The 17,643-nt window shown below is 38.8% G+C and overlaps 1 protein-coding gene across 2 annotated transcripts in view; it reads right to left on the bottom strand.

Moving 5' to 3' along the window:
* RAB3C (RAB3C, member RAS oncogene family) overlaps positions 1 to 17,643 on the bottom strand; it is a 290,806-nt gene that overhangs the window by 156,560 nt on the left and 116,603 nt on the right. For both annotated transcript variants that reach the window (XM_043590802.1, XM_043590792.1), the window contains exon 3: positions 2,628 to 2,746. In XM_043590802.1, coding sequence (XP_043446737.1) covers positions 2,628 to 2,746 — 119 coding nt within the window. The remainder of the gene's footprint in view (positions 1 to 2,627; positions 2,747 to 17,643) is intronic.

Genomic DNA, 17,643 nt, shown 5'->3' with positions numbered 1-17,643 from the left:
GATAAATGATGTGTGTGAGTGGATAAGATAGGCAAGGAAACTAAAAATGAGCCCAACTGAACAAACCATGGGGGTACACTTACCCTTGGCTGAGTGAGGGAAATCTTGGAAGTAGAATGGGAAGCAGTCCTAGAGTGAGACAAGAAGAATCTGGAAAATACTCCTCCCCTCCCCCACCCCAAAAAAGGAAACAGAGCTTCAAAAACGAAGAGTGAGTTAAGAGTCAAATAAGGAGTTTGAGGAAGAGGAAGACTGATGTAGCGCAGGTAGTCTGTTGAAAGGTGAGGAAGCCTTGGTGGGGGAAAAGCTGGGTTGACTGGAGTAAGTGGGGGAAGGTGTGGAATAGAGCGTATGGACACTGAACTTCTCCACATCATTTCTGATACTAGAGTCAGGAGTATAGAGAGCTTGGGCTCCCGGCCTTATTGCCATTTGGTTTTAATGAACTCAATTCTTGAGGGTGCAAACAGCATTTGGGATCCTGAAGTTTGAAACGTGATTCAGGAACGCTTCCTGCCTGGGACTACTGGGTCTCAAGATTTCCTGAAGGAAATAATCAAAGTTAAAATGACCATTTTGCACAGCAGTATGTGTGCTGGAGCTGTGCGTGACAATTAACTAGATATCGCCACACTCTTAATTGAACCAGCCTTTCTGTCACTGATTTGAAATGGTACTTTCATCATAAACTAAATCCCCATATAGATTTGTGTCATGTTTGGACTCTCTATTTCCTTCCATTCTGTACCAAACCTACTGGTATTTAATTGGGATTGCCTTTAATTTAAGAATTAATTTGAGAAGAACTGGCATTTTTACAATATTCAGTCTACTAAAAAGAAGAGTACTTAGGCCTTCTTTTATGTGCCTCAGTGGAGGATCATTACTTTTTCATATAATCCCAAACTTCCCCTTTTCAGTTTATAGCTTTATATTTCCTTTTTGCGATGCTATTGTAAACGTATCATTTCTTGCATTGTGTGTGTGTTTTATGTGTGTAAATGGAAAAGATGTCAGTGTTTTCTTGGATGAAAATTAAACTGTAAAAGCAATAATCTAAAGTAAGTTGAAGATTTTAATAGCATCCAACCTTCATTGAGCTAATACACATGTAAAAAAAAATCACTTTTGGGTGCCTGGGTGGCTCAGTCAGTTGGGCGTCCAACTTTGACTCAGGTCATGATCTCACAGTCTGTGGGTTCGAGCCCTATGTCGGGCTCTGTGCTGACAGCTCAGAGCCTGGAGCCTGCTTCAGATTCTGTGTCTCCCTCTCTCTGTCCCTTCCCCACTCATGCTCTGTCTCTCTCTGTCTCTAAATAAATGTTCTAAATAAAAACATTTAAAAAATTTAAAAAAATCACTTTGGATTATACTATCATGTAAAACAGAAAAAAATATAGTTTATTTCACTTTTAAAGAAAATATTTCTGAGATAGAGAGAGTGCACACTCAAGCAGGGGAGAAGGGCAGAGACGGGAGTGGGGGGAGATAGAGGGACAGAGAGAGAGAGAGAGACAGAGAGAGACAGAGAGAGAGACCCAAGCAGTCTCCACACTAGCACAGAGCCCAACATGGGGGACAATCCCATGACCCTGGGATCACAAACTGAGCTGAAATCAAGAGTCGGATGCTCAACCCAGGTGCCCCAGTTTATTTCACTTTTGTACAGCTAATGCTTCCTTGCAGAAGACAAGCCATATTTTCAGTTAAAATATGGTATCTGTTCAGTCCTGGTACCAGCAGCGGGAGCTCCATTTTCCTCCCAATAATATACAAAGCTCTAGCGAGACTCTGGCTCTTTCCCCAAGAAAGCAACTCTGCTCAGACCTGCTGCTTGAATCCATGACCGTGACCATCAGCTCTTCCATGTCTCCTCCCAAGGTGCTGGTAGAAGAAGCTGAAGGAAGCTGCACCCAAGGGCACACGCTCTCCACTGCAAACCATACTCACCACGGACAGAGGGGTTTTCATAGAGATGGTGTAGCCATGGGTCAGAACATGCTTTGGTTTTATCTCTGCATTTATCTCAGTCCTTCAAAACTTTTCAACTTGAAGAAAAACTGAAAACTATTTAACAAATCTAGACAAGGGGTCAACAAGCTTTTGCTGTCAACAGCTGGACAGAAAAGGTTTCAGGCTTTGTGGGTCATATGGTTTCTGTTACAACAACTTAATTAACTCTGCTGTTGCACTGTGAAAGCCATCACAGGCAATAAGAAAATGAGCATGGCTATGTTTAATAAAACTATTTACAAAACAAGCATTGCGCCAGATTTGACCTATGGTTCACAGTTTCCTAATCCCTATATTAGACCAGTAAACTTCCAAACCATTCATTATTTATATTAAAAAAAAAATCAAAAGTCTCCATGGAACTAGGCATGACAGGATGCAAAGCACTGGAAGGTACAAAATGTAGAAAAATCACCAAAATGACTTCTTCTCAATACCTAAACAACAGCTCTTAGCATAGCTAGTACATGTCTGCTTTATGAAGCATGAGGGAGATCACAGTATACAATAAGTACACATATTACATTGCAGTGTGGTCAGTGCTTTGAGGAAGAAGAGAAAGTTGAATGAAAACACCATTATGATTAGTGATGGGAGTATTTGCTCCTACTTACCAATCCTGTACCGCATTGAAGGATTCTTCATTTGTGATGTCATACATCAAAATAAAGCCCATGGCTCCACGATAATAGGCTGTGGTGATAGTTCTGTATCTTTCCTGGCCTGCTGTGTCCTAAAAAATAACAATAATGATCTCTCAAAAAATAAGGCAATAAATGTTTTAGGAAGTGATTAATTATTCCAAAAACAGTCATAATAGAGAGTTTAAATTGTGCTTGCAATGTATAACTATATATCTTTTTAGTCTTGTTTTCCCTAATGATTTCCAGATAGCAGCTCTACAATATTATGAAAAATTATATTTTTGGTAGAGATCTAGCTCAAAATACCCCTTCTACATATATTCCCTCTATTAAACAGAAGATCACTATAGAAAATAAAATAAAAAGAAAGATTATACATATCAGAACCCTGTAGCTTTTTGTATAGTTTAAAACCAGAAGAGTTCAGGGGCGCCTGGGTGGCGCAGTCGGTTAAGCGTCCGACTTCAGCCAGGTCACGATCTCGCGGTCTGTGAGTTCGAGCCCCGCGTCGGGCTCTGGGCTGATGGCTCAGAGCCTGGAACCTGTTTCCGATTCTGTGTCTCCCTCTCTCTCTGCCCCTCCCCCGTTCATGCTCTGTCTCTCTCTGTCCCAAAAATAAATAAACGTTGAAAAAAAAAAATTTAAAACCAGAAGAGTTCATTAGCTCCATCATTATGTGTTTATAATCTAAGCAGAGGCCACTGTGGAGGAAAAATAATTTCATGAAAATTCCCTGCTTTTAAAAGCATACAGTTTAATCTCAGCTTATTCAACTGTAAAATGAGAATAAAAATATATGCTTCCTGTGGATGTTTGAGTCAAGAGATTTGCGGTTTCTGTCTTCCTGTTACACGACTAGGGGAATGTGGACAAGCCACTTAACCTCTCTAAAGTGTAGCATGTTTGTTAGGATCATGTGAAACAGTATATGTGAAGTGCTTCACACAAAACCTGGCATACGAACAGTGGTCAACAGATGCCAAGTACTGGCTGTTGTTTTTGATGGCTGGGGAGTCAAGGCTAGCCCAAGAAGGGAGGTAGCAGCTTACAAATACAGGGGTTCAGGGCCTGCAGAAGAGATGGCATGCTACGGTGAAACCTGGGAATCAGGCAGATACATCAGTGAAGTCACCTGTATATGTCATGTATAGTTTAGTGTAGCTCAAGAAATTATTCCTCAATTCAACTGTTTCTTGCCCCTTTGTCTTCACAGGATCTAGGCTATCGCTTATGACACCATGCTCCCTGGTTTTCTCCTTCACTGCCTTCCCGGGAGATCGGGCTCTGATTTCTCTTTCCTAGTACTCTAGGTGCTGAGCACTTTGGAAAGAAATGTTATCTTCCTTCTGACTTCAGTCTGGATCGTCTTTCTCTTCTTCTCCCAGGAATGTCTCCATTGCACATGGAGTATAACCCAGGTCGCCCTAATAGCCCTTGTAGGGAAAGCTGATGTGTTGGATGACACAAGAATAGGATCCTTTGTGATCAAAATGAAACAAACATCTGAGTGTCACTACTGGGATGGGCTCATGTTGGAAATGCTATTCCTCACCCACAGGTATTCTCCTGTTTAGATGCTTAGACCCCACCATAGACAAACCCTAAGAAACATGACCCTGCTTACAATTTTCTCCTAGTCTGTGTGGTATATTTTATTTGGCCCCTGCCATTTCAGAGAAGGGTGATCAAAAAAGGCTAAGGAAATCATCAAGTGATTCCAGGAGAACATGGGGATATGAAGAAGTTGAGAATTAGCCAAGCATGTGACTTTTCATGAAACCAAGAACAAGGACCAGGGAGATGTTCATGAGATGGTATTAGGGAAATACAGTTCCAAAGATAGGATGAAAACAAATTATGGTACCTAAAATAGCAAAAATAGAGCAAAATCTGTGGAAAAGATCTTTCAGAACGTATCACCATTGGCTGAAAACAAAAAGCTAAGTACAGACTTTACTGCATGAAAATTTGACAATTCCTTGAATATAAAAAAGGTATAAATCAAATTAAAATGATACATAATCAAATAAAGTGGGAAATATATTTTCATAGTACCAGAAGACCAAAAGTTACTATCTTTAATATGTTAAGTAGTATTAGAAATCATTAAGAAAAATGCTAAATAATTTAATTTAAAAATTATTTATATATAGGCACGTAAATAGCTAATTCATCTTTAAAAAGAGTTGAATCCCAAGCATAATAATGCCACATAGGTGCATGCCTCCATAATAGAAGTGTCCTGGAAGTTACATGAGTGTTTTATTTTACTTTGCTTAATATTACGTAAATATGAAAATGTAGACATACAAGATAAACATTAATATCATCAGCTGCATATAATTGAGATAAATATACAAATTTATCAGGCAGAAAGAAGCCAATCTTAAGCTTATGTGATATTCTTAGATATATGTTGGATTTAATTCAGTTAACATCATATCCAATTGTGAAATAAAGAAGAAAGTTAGAGAACCAAATTCCCAAAGACTATGTTTACAAAGCATGGTATAATCAGAGATTGTGTAATATATTTTGGCTGTTTGGGGAACTAAACTCCTCATAATTATTTTAAAACATCTACTTTCATCCTGGGTTCCTACTTTCTAGAATATGTTACTTATAAAATTACTTTTTTTTTTCTTATTGTGAAGTAACTTTAAATGGTTTTCTAGTCCTTGGTACTGTAATGTTATTGTATGATGACAGATAGTAGCTCCACTTGTAGTGAGCACAGCCTCACACATAAGACTTGTTCAGTCAAGGGTTAGGGTTAGGGTTAGGGTGTTGTATACCTGAAACTAACATTGTATGTCAACTATACTCAAAAATTGTTTTCTTAAGTTACAAAATGTGTAAAAATTAAAATGATAAAAATCCTGAAAATAAAAAAAGCTTTCTAGCATTGATTAGTCTTCTCATAGGTTGGGGACCCCATTCCTGCCGCCCTCTCTATATAACAGACAACTTTCCCCTGATTTTTCACTAGGAGAAAACAGCCAATACACCCAAGGCACTGCTAAAAGGTGACCCAGACTCTTTCTGTCAAGCATGTCTTCAACACAGACACTGAATAATGGTGTGCTGGAAAACTATGACATCCCCTTCTTCTTGACCTCTTCCAGTGATGGCTTCTCTTTTCTTAAGATGTTAATTTTATTTTGACAGTAAAGAAACCAGTTCTAGCATTATAAAACATTCATTTCAGTCTCTGTGCTGTTAATCTTTGAGAGAGCAGAAATCAAGGCCCTATTGTATTATGATTGATATGTTACAGGGAGCCACACGGTTGGATAGCCATTACCAAAATTTAAAAGTAGACAGAGGGGTAGCTAGCTTAAAAAAAAAAAAAACAGCTTATAAGAAAACCAGCTTATAAGAAAAAAAAAATAGAAACTTTCAGAAAGCACTCAAGTCACAGCAAGGGTCAGGGCCTTCTACTCCATTCTGATTTGAACCCAGAAACACAATCTAATTAGAGGTAGTTGTCACCTAAATGCTCTTAGGAGGAATAAGAAACTTCACCAAATAGGGGAAGTGTATTAGGTAATCTTCCCAAATACAAAGATAACAACAAAAAGAGTAAAACTAAGCTAAAAAACCAGACACCAAGTTGGTTCTTCATTGGTTTTGAGCACTGAAAACAGCTTCAGAATTACAAACTCATTAGCATGTTCTTTCCCATGGTATCAGGAAGAAAAATAAGTCAGAAAAACACTTCATTACATTTGACATTTACTAATGATGACAGAAGGTTATATTTGAAAGAAAGAAACATTTTATAATGTCAAGTGCCACTAATGTAATTAAATGTGAGCAGTCTCAGAAGGTAACTGGCTACAATGGTACCTCTTCTCAATTTGTTCAGAAAAATGGCTCCCAACCTTGGTTTTGCATTGTTCCTCTGCTCGGTTAATTCTGATAACTGGGGATACCTGCTGATTTTCTATAAATGTAGAGTTCCTATAATTGAAAAACACAACTGGAAATCTCTTACAGAGAAAGTGAAGGATAAAAATATGACTAAAACTGAAAACTGTCTTCCATGAAGGTTAGCTGTCATTTTCTTCTCTTTTAAGAAAAATATAATGATTTTAGTTGGCTTAAATATTGTGATTTCTCATCCACATTTTTAAGAGGAATTTTTGGCTTTAATGATAGATTTGATCAGCAAATACTTGAGTGCATGTCAAGAAAAGAACTGTAAAATATAAAACATTAGCAGCTTGATAAGTAGTAGCTAGGAACATTTTCAGTTTGAATTTTGGCATTTTGATCTCTGTCTTTGCCTTAAATTTTTTTCTGGTGAAACATTCTATTTTTTTTTTTATAACTGTATGTATTGCATTCTCAAACCCTTTGGGCTTACGCAGAGATAACATGCAGCTTTAAGATAAAGGAAACAGCTTTCCATTGTAATTTGATTTTTGTTTTGTCAGTTACTCCTCTCTGAACTGGATTAAAAGGAAAATAAATTAAACGTTAGTAAAGGAATATAACTCAGATAACATCACGACAACTAAAACACATTTATTGAATGAGTAGACAGGGAAAAACATATTAAAGGATAGATAATCCGAATACATGATAAAGTAGGCAATTTTACATGTGAAGAAATGCAATTGAACACATTGATGTTAGTTGATCAACAAAAGTAATTTAATTAAACTAGAGGATACAATATGTGATATTATACGTGTGATATAATGCGTGACTTGTGACAACTAAAGAGGTTTTGTCAGCAGAAATGAAAGAGGAGGATCCTGCAACCTAAGATATAGACACACTTCACTAAATTTCCAAACAGACACAAAGATATGAAAGGGAATAGTCAGCAAGCCTCCAAGCAAGTAGTAATCTCTTGTAGGAATTATTCGGAAGCATCAAATGAAGATTAAATGATACTTAATACAGTTTAGTAACAGTGTAGATTGATTGGCCCATTGATTCTTTTGTTCATTCATTCAAAAAACATTTCATGAACACGTATTACCAGTTAGGGACAGTGATTGGTTTATGTTAAATTTATTCTACCTATTGGAGACATACTTTTATAGATTTTAAAATTCTACACATTAAAGGCATTTCATTAATCAGAATATCATATTCCCTACATGTCTACAAAAAATTAGGTAAAATCATGAAAATACCATTTCTAAAGAACTAGACAGACTAGAGATTCAAAATTGTAAATGAGACCACCTCCTCAGTGGGGAGGTTCTCTCAATTCATAGCCACTGTATGGGGTGTATTGGGTTCCCTCCAAAATATATGTTGAAGCCCTAACCCCCAGAACTTTTGAATCTGACTTGGAAATAGGGTCTTTGTAGGTGTAATCTAGTTAATATGAGTTCATTCCAGGGTAGGGTGGGCCTCAATCCTACGACTAGTATCCTTTGAAGAAGAGGAAACAGAGACACAGAGCACACAGAGAAGGTCATATGAAGGCAGAGGCAGAGACTGTAGTGATACATCAAGAAGCCAAGGAAGCCAAGGGTTGCTGGCAACTACCAGAAATAAGGAGAGAGGGATGAAATGAATTCTCTGCTAGAGCCTGAGAGAGAACGTAGCCTCGTCATCACCTTAAGGGGACTTCTAGTCTCCAGAACTGTGGGACAGTACATTTCTATTTTTTTAAGCCACCCAATTTGCAGTACAGCATTGCTGCTGGAGTCACTGACTCCAGTCTGGAATCCTCATGATCAGGGCAGAAGCAATATAAATTTCACAGCTACCCACATACCCACTTACTACTTTACAGAAGACAAAATACGGAAAATTAAAGGTAGCCTTATTGAGAAGCCTAACACAGTCTTGCTGCCTGAATTCATGAAGAATGCTATGCTAGAGTGCATTACTATATTCCACTTATGTAAAACTAATTCTGGGGGTGCCTGAGTGACTCAGTGGGTTGAGTGCCCGACTCTTGACTTCAACTCAGGTCAAGATCTGAAAGTCGTGGGATTGAGCCCCGTGTGGGGCTCCACGCTGAGCATGAAGTCTGCTTAAGGTTTTCTCTCTCTTTCCCTCTGCCCCTATCCCCACTTGCTCTTTCTCTCTCTTTCTCTCAACTAAAATTTTAAAAAATTCTGTTCACAAAAAGGTGAACTGACATACCTCTGGGATTTAAAAAAATAGACTTTTATATATTTGCACACACATACATATATGAAGGAAAGAACAATGTTGCTTGAAATGACAAAAATTATATATTGCTTCATGTTGGTATTTTACCCCTAAATGAATGACATAATACTATAGAAAAATGCAAAGTCATGAGGTATTCTGAGACATGACCCTCCAAAACAAAAGCAACAACAAAATGGTGATAATCACATATCATTTTTTTTTTTGTTTGATGGTACTTTCCCTCAAGGGTTAGGTTATTTTTTCATTTTCATGAACAGACAGGCATTAAGGAGCATTGCATATAGTCTCATAAATATAGTAAGCAAAACAAGAAGCTTAAATATTTTGTTTTCTTACTACATATTTGGAATGAAGTAAAAACTTTTTTCTTAACAGCAGTTAATCTTCTGTCAAAAAAAATTTACAAACCACTCTTCTCTACTGATCTGGTACAAACAGTCCCTTTCAATTCATTTACACACACTTACACAATCATCTGTAAGTCAAGCCCACATTTTAGGAGACAGAACTAACAAACTGGCCTCTAAATAGTTCTTCAATCAATTTAGATGTCCTTCCTACCAACTGTCCTTTATCCATCCTTCTTACACTAGTTTATTGATCAGATTTTCTTGTCATGATGTTTAGCTTTGAAATACCCAAACCTTCATTTTATAATGGCATCCACTTCTAAGTAAAACCTAATAAAATAAGCCTGAGGCAGAGGATAAAACTTGACCTATTATTTCTTGGCAGTGTTACCATGGCAATTCATCTTCCCTGGAAGAGAGGAACAGTCACATATAGCTCTTTTATTGGCAGCCTTTGACTCCATTGTCAGTAAGACCCTAACATATCAACCAATAGTATGTTTCTGCTCATGAAAGTTAAGACACTTTCACTAAACACTAACTGCTCTTGTGAACTCTTTAAGACCTAATAAAACTCACAAAGCTGTGTAAAAGGCATCTTTACTCATTTTATTTAAGAGCTGGCTTTCTAAGAATGATTAACACAAAGACAGAGAAAGATGCCATTTTTGCTTTCTTTTTAATTAATCTCTTTGACATACTTCTTCCCAGTGGGATTTTGATTATGCTCAATTTTGTCAAAACCTGGGGCATAATACTCAAATGCAGGCATGCTCAAATCTTTTAGTCAAGATGGTGATTGTTTTTTTTCACAAAACACGATCCAAAATGCTTACAATGATCAAATGTTCTGTTTTAAAAGATAACAGGCTTTTCAGTGGGAATCTTATTGTTGTCCTAAAATTGGCAACAAGACTCAAACTAGACTCCTTGCAAAGGGATGGAACTGTCACTCACAAAGCCACATGCCAGTTGGAGTGGGATGGATGGGTGTCTGTGTAGGCAATGGGAGTACTGATCTGCACTTGTGTGGGGTTCCTAAGACCTGGAAAGAAATGGCAGGGTAGACAGGGAGGCAGGAGGGAGGTCTGACTTCCCACTGGTTAACAGGGCTAGGCTATGTGAGTTTCTCATGGATAAATAAACACCAAAGCAGGTAGCTGTGTTTGAGACATCTTGCCATTAACCCACTTTGTGAGAAGTCTGTCTCCTGGATGAGGTGCATGAGTCTAGTGGTATACTAACAGGGAAAGGAGGCAGCTTGAAGGAATGTTAGAAGGGAAAGGACCCAGAGCAAACTTCCATGTCATGGCACTGAACAGCAGGAGATCCCTGCAGGGCTCCCTGAACATCCTACATTAGAGAACCAGCATTTGACTATATGTTACACAGAAGGTGTGGACAACAGGACAGGCTTAGCTGGCGAAGCCAAGAAAGAATTATAATTCATCTCCCATTAGATAAAGCTGTCTGCCGTCTCCTTGTCTCCCAGCTCTCCTTCCACTTTTGACGTGGGAAGAGTAACTACAAAAAGGAGGTACAGAAAGGGTAAAAGAGTGGGTCAAACCCCTTTTCTTATTACACCACCAGTCCCTAGGAATATAGCCAGGATTATGATAAGGAAAGAATCTGAGTATTAAATTGGATGTGACAAGCGCATTTTAAACTAAGCTCTGGGCTCAGCAATACTGAGTATTTTTTGTTTTTGTTTTTTAATAAGCCTTATATTTTTTAGAGAATTTTTAGGTTCATAGTAAAATTGAGTGGAAAATTGAGAGTTCCCCTATACTCTCTGCATAGCCTCATGCATAACCTCTCTCATCGTCAACAACTCCCACCAGAGTAGTACATTTGTTGCAACTAATGAACATACCTTGACATATCATTATCACTCAAAGTCCATAGTTTATGTTAGGGTCCATTCTTGGTGTTATATATTCTGGGTTTGGGTTTGGACAAAATTATAGTGACATGTATCCACTGTCACATTATAGTACCATACACTGCCCTAAAAATTTTTAGTTCACTGCCCTAAAAATATCTGGGCTCTGCCTGAGCTTTTCCTTTTAAATAGGAAAAAAATGACTGGAAATGGTATCTGTTCAAGTTGTGGTTTGAGGATGGACATAGGACATTGAGCACAGTGTGACTGAAACAGGATTTCGATAGACATAATACTAATGTGTGATATTTAACATCAACGGATTTAGACTTTTCACCAGAGTAACCACCAGTGAAATAGAACAATGACAGCATGAAGAATGGAGACATTAGCAGAACTTCATACGTTTCAGGGTATATTCACATTTATCATTTTATTTAATTATGCTGAGGTAGTAGACCATTTTATAGATGGTAAAACTGAGAAATAGAGAGGTGAGCCACCAGTTCTGAGTCATAAAAGTAGCAAATAACAGGAATCATACTAAGGCCAACCTTTTCTCACACACAGTCTACTCCTCCCCCCAAATTTTAGGTTGACTATTGGACAATTCGGATTTTTTTTCAGTCCGGCTCTATGTTTGATGTAGTCATTTGGCTATTTAACACCTGTTTCATGTATGTGTTTTTGATCTTTGTCAGCTTCACTTTTTCAAACTCCATTCATTCTTTCACCAGTGGTAACCACGACTGGTCCCAACACTCTGCTAAAATGGTTCATGCTAAAGTAATCAGTGACATCCTGACTGCCATATCCAGTGGTTTAATTTCTGTTTCTCATCCCAGTTGTCCTTTTTCAAACATGTGGTACCAATGACAAGTCCTGATTTCTTTAAACCTGTTCTTCCAGAACATGGTTCTCTAATTTAGGGTGTAAAAAGTCAAGATAGTATTAAGCGCGGAACAGTGCATAACATTGTTATGTAGAGTGGGAAACGGTAGCTGTTAAATTATTCTAAGTATTTGATTTTGGGGAAATAAAGATATTAAATTTTTATTTTAAATATAAACTGTGGAATTTTAATAATCACCTTATATATAACAGATACAACTTTCAAACTAATAAAGGAAAGAATGAAATTGGAGAAAATAAAAGCACTCAACCAATCCAAGAAAAAGCAGGAAATAAATAAATAGAATCAGGATGGTCAAGGCAAAGTCACAAAATAAGATGGCAAACATATAACCATATATAGTGGTAACAGAGTAGATATTAAAGGGCCAATTTCAACAGTAAAAAGTTTCTGATGCACTAGATCAAAAATCCTGTAACAGGGAAAAATGTATTTAAAAACATTCTGTGAATTCAGAGCTGAAACAGACCTGGAACATTTAGATTCTCATTTACAAATCAGGAAATGAAAGCCCAGAGAGGCCAGTGAGATAATCAAGTTCATGCAGTTTATAAGTGCTGAATAATCAGGCGCGTGGGTGGCTCAGTCAGTTAAGTGTCTGACTTTGGCTCAGGTCATGATCTCACAGTTTGTGACTTCGAGCCCAGCTACGGCTCTGTGCTGACATCTTGGAGCCTGAAACCTACTTGGGATTCTGTGTCTCCCTCCCTCTGTGCCCCTGCCCCACTCACATACTTGTCTGTCTGTCTGTCTCTCTCTCTCTCTCTCTCTCTCTCTCCCTCCCTCCCTCTCCCCTCTTCTTTCTCTCTCTCTCAAAACTAAAGAAACATTAAAAAAAATTTAAGTGCCAAATAATCAACAATAACCCAGATTTCCTGACTTGAAATACAATTCTCTGTTAAAATATAGTTTTCTATTTTTAATAAAAGTGTACCTAATCTTTATAGACTAAGTTCTGTATGCACCTTCATTCTTTCTTGAAAATACAAGGTCTACGTTCCAGACTACTGACATTTTCTCCTAGAGGGTACAGAAAACTGTGATGAATAATAAGGGTCAGAGTATGACAATTAGGAGTGCCTGGGTGGCTCAGTTAGTTTGAGCGTCTGACTTCGGCTCAGGTCATGATCTCACACAGTCTGTGAGTTCGAGCCCCAAATCAGGTTCTGTGCTGACAGCTCAGAGCCTGGAGCCTGGTTCAGATTCTGTGTCTCCCTCTCTATCTGCCCCTCCCCCTCTCACATTCTGTCTCTCTCTGTCTCAAAAATATTAAAATAAATAAATAAAAATAAAATAAAATAAAATAAAATAAAATATGACCAAAAAATACCACAGGTGACCTTTCCCTTGACCTAGCCTTATGAATAAACAATTTCTTGTCTACTTATATTTCCTTAAAAGGATGGAAGTGAAGTAATGAAGGATGAGAGAGAACACTGGATAACTTGATTTTCATCGTGGTAAAATTTGTGAGTTTTGATGTTGTAATCAAAAGATGAAAAACACCAGTGACACACGAGAGAATTACATTGCCTTTAGTTTTTTGTACAAGTTTGACTTGAGATATGTGTTACAATGATGGGAATGTGGTTCTTAGACACAAGAATGTAGTCAAGGTCTCCTAGGAGAGTGTAGCTATTTATAGTTTCCCTTTGAAACGATGAAGATAGGGTGATACCGTGGCACAGGAAGATGAGAGAGGATGAAGATCAGAGGCCCTTGCAATGCCTTTCAGAGCTGAGAAGCAAAGGCGAGGGCAAACTGAAGAAGAAAACTCAAAGACTTCCAATTTTCTTTTGAAAAATTAAAGAGGAAGGTTACAAATCCTGTCTGCATTGTTGTGCGGCCGCAGAGGGTGGGGGCACCTGTCCTTTCTGTCTTGTGTTTTCAAGCCCAAAGGAACTTCAAAAAGAAATAAAAATATCCTATCAAATGGCCATTCCTTTATTCTTCTGGACTATTTTAACCAAGAATAAAATGAATTCTTAACTTAGCCCAAGAAATTTAGTGTCTAGCCAAAATGAACATTTGGGCTCAAAATTTATATAAGGAAAAAATCAGGTTGTTTTAACTAATCAATATTTTGTCTGGGTTGGGGCGCCTGGGTGGCTCAGTCGGTTAAGCGTCCGACTTCAACTCAGGTCACGATCTCGGGGTCCGTGAGTTCAAGCCCCCCGTCGGGCTTTGCACTGATGGATCAGAGCCTGGAGCCTGCTTCCGATTCTGTGTCTCGCTCGCTCTCTGCCCCTCTCCCGTTCATGCTCTGTCTCCCTCTGTCTCAAAAATAAATAAATATTAAAAAAATTAAAAAAAAATATTTTGTCTGGGCTAACTTCTTGGTAAAAACTAACCAAACGACGTAAATCTATATTCCTAACATTGGGCTGGGTAGTGAAAAAAATACAGAATAAACATCCATGAGAGGCAATATCTAAATCAAATAATTTGCATTTCCAGTAAACTGACAAAATGAAAGTTGTAAAAGCAATCTGAGAAGCTGGCTGTATTTGAAGAGTTTACTGTGTGATGGGTGAAATGTGTTCCAGGGGAATCCAAGAAGGGACAGCTTGAAGGGAACTGGAAAAAGCTCCAAGAAAAGGTAAGGCAGGTTCCCCAGTGACAGGTAGGTTTTGAGGGGCTGAGAGGAGGTGGTCAGCAGACAGAACCACAGTCAGGATGATAGAGAAACTTGGAGATAAAGCAAGGAGTGAAGAGACTGGCACTGATGCTCTCCTTTGTAAATTTCTCTTTCACTAGTCCCCTGTGGGGACTAAAACAATATTTATCCATAAGTACTATAGAAGAGCTTGTTCTGCATCTGAAAATTCACCTGGTGATGTAAATGGAAAGAAGAATGCCCTGTTTCCCCTTTAAACTGTAGTGTCTGGTAGGGAAAAAAAAAATGGAGAACAGATTCTTATTTCTTCTGTAGCAGGATGCACAGTCTGAAATGAAAGAGAAAAAATGTCATCTATGACCCAGTACCAGCTGGGTCAGGTAGTTAAATCCCTCTGAATTTTCACTTTCTTTTTTTTTTAAGTTTTTAAAAATATTTATTTTTGAGAGAGAGACAGAGTGTGAGCAGGGGAGGAGCAGAGAGAGAGGGAGACACAGAATCTGAAGCAGGCTCCAGGCCCTGAGCTGTCAGCACAGAGCCCGACTCTAACTCCTGAACCGTGAGATCATGACCTGAGCCGAAGTCAGATGTTCAACCAACTGAGACACCCAGGTTCCCCTGAATTTTCACTTTCTAGCTAAAATAAAGATAATATGATCTACCCCTTAAGGTTGTGGTAAGGATTAAGTAAATTCATATATCTAAAGTCTTCTTGCACACACTAGGTGCTCAATAAATGGAACCTCTTTTATATTTTTCTCCCGGAAGCAGCAACATGTGGAGGACAGAGCAAGGGCTTTGGTGTTAGAACAGCTGGGGTTCCTGCTCTGGCTCTGATATACATACTGTGTGGCTTTAGAAATATCACTGGACCTCTCTGAGCGTCAGCTGCATGATTTCCAAATTGAAATCTTTACCTGATACTGAGTTGAACTGAAAGCTGCAAATAAGAAAAGTACTATGCGAGCTATAAAATGCTATAGCTAGCATCATTATTGCTTGTGTTAATGATGGTAAAGAACTGAAGCAAGCATGTCAAATTCTAAGAGAAAATGTCTGTTAAGATGAAAATGGACTGCTCAGTAGAATATTATTCCTCACTTATCCCACCCGCCACCCTCGGGAAGGAGCAGAAATAAAGATACGAATCCTTCTGAATCACCCAGAATCCACATGCCCTCTTTTTCTCTCTCCATGCCCCGTTACATAAAAATGGAACAGATTTCAAAGAAGAAACACACAATGAAATCTCTATCAGAACTATCACTTGATTAGGCTCACAAATTTCTTTAAAGTCCTCTACACTTTCTTATTTTTATGAGTGTCTTGACCGTCATTGAGACAAAAGGCCTAATGAATCACAACAGTGTTTCAAGGTTAAAGTACTGAGCTCCACATCTCAAACTACGGTGCACTGAGGTAGATAAGAACCATTTCACAATGAGTATGATGTGTGATGAATGAAGTCTCTAAAACACACAGGGAGACAAAGGGAAATGAAAATGTAGAAACCAGATGCTACAGAAACAGAAGTCCCGTAGTATCTCATTACGTGCTCCACACAGGGAAACAGCAAGCTCGCAGCAGGCAGCTGGCCGTGTAACAGACATGGGCCATGAGAGGATAAAATCATTGTCTGTCTTCTGGGGAGCACTGGAAAGCCAGAGAAAAGAGATATCAGGGAAAGGATGTTTCCTTTGGAAAGGGTTCTGGACCAGAAACAACACCACTATTACTAATGGCATACATTTCTCTTTTATAAGTGGGTCTAATATATTTGTTTCTTTATGAATAGCCTGCAACGTAAATGATTTTTAAAATATAATGTGATGATATTCCTTCCATCCACGTGGAATGTCTAAACATCAAAGCAGTCCTGAATTGCTGACTATGGTTTCACAAGTTGTTGAGTTAGTGGAAAACATTAATCCTATTGACTGGCATTTGGGAAACAGGGAAAGTCACACCCAGGCCTCATACAGCATGGGGCAATTTCACCCATGACCCCATGTGACATAACATTTCCATAAGAGGTTACATAGGATTCAATTTTATAAGGCACAAAGTCTTCCAGGGCCTCCTATAATAGAGGATAATTGCAAGTAAGGCTTCAAGATCCCATAACTAAGTAGGTGACAAACCTGGGCTTCTTTGCCTACATTTTTTGGCTATGTTGAAATCATCAAAAGATGGCTTCAATTGGTATTTAAGCAATTGTCTCTTTTCTGTTCTATTCTGATCAGATACCAATGCAGAGCTGAATCTGAAGTTCGGCTCTATAATTGGAGGAACTGAAATCAGAGATGAGGGCAGAGGCCAGCCACAAAGATGATAGAGTTAGGGGCGCCTGGGTGGCGCAGTCGGTTAAGCGTCCGACTTCGGCCAGGTCATGATCTCGCGGTCCGTGAGTTCGAGCCCCGCGTCAGGCTCTGGGCTGATGGCTCAGAGCCTGGAGCCTGTTTCCGATTCTGTGTCTCCCTCTCTCTCTGCCCCTTCCCCGTTCATGCTCTGTCTCTCTCTGTCCCAAAAATAAATAAACGTTGAAAAAAAAATTAAAAAAAAAAAAAGATGATAGAGTTAATGAGAGATGTGCTCATGGAGAAAAAAAAAAAAAAGCAAGGCGGCTCTATTAAGTCTCAGGAGTCTGAATAGTGACTTCCTCCAAAAATGAAGATATACAAGTCTTTCTGATACAGCATGGGAAACAGATTTTTTAAAAATAAATCTTGGGGCGCCTGGGTGGCGTAGTTAGTTAAGCGTCCGACTTCAGCCAGGTCACGATCTCGCGGTCCGTGAGTTCGAGTCCCGCGTCAGGCTCTGGGCTGATGGCTCGGAGCCTGGAGCCTGTTTCTGATTCTGTGTCTCCCTCTCTCTCTGACCCTCGTCCGTTCATGCTCTGTCTCTCTCTGTCCCAAAAATAAATAAACGTTGAAAAAAAAATTAAAAAAAAATAAATAAATCTTTATTCAAGACAGGAGTGGACCTACTGGTGGGGTGGGAGGAAATAGGGCTGGACACTGGCTTCCAGGGCTGGGGAAGCTAGGAAGGCAGACCCAGTGCTGAGGACTGACTGT

Source organism: Prionailurus bengalensis, chromosome A1 (assembly GCF_016509475.1).
Source record: "Prionailurus bengalensis isolate Pbe53 chromosome A1, Fcat_Pben_1.1_paternal_pri, whole genome shotgun sequence".
Taxonomy (NCBI): domain Eukaryota; kingdom Metazoa; phylum Chordata; class Mammalia; order Carnivora; family Felidae; genus Prionailurus; species Prionailurus bengalensis.
The sequence above is the reverse complement of the archived record's forward strand: the minus strand, read 5'-3'. Positions and strand labels throughout refer to the sequence as shown.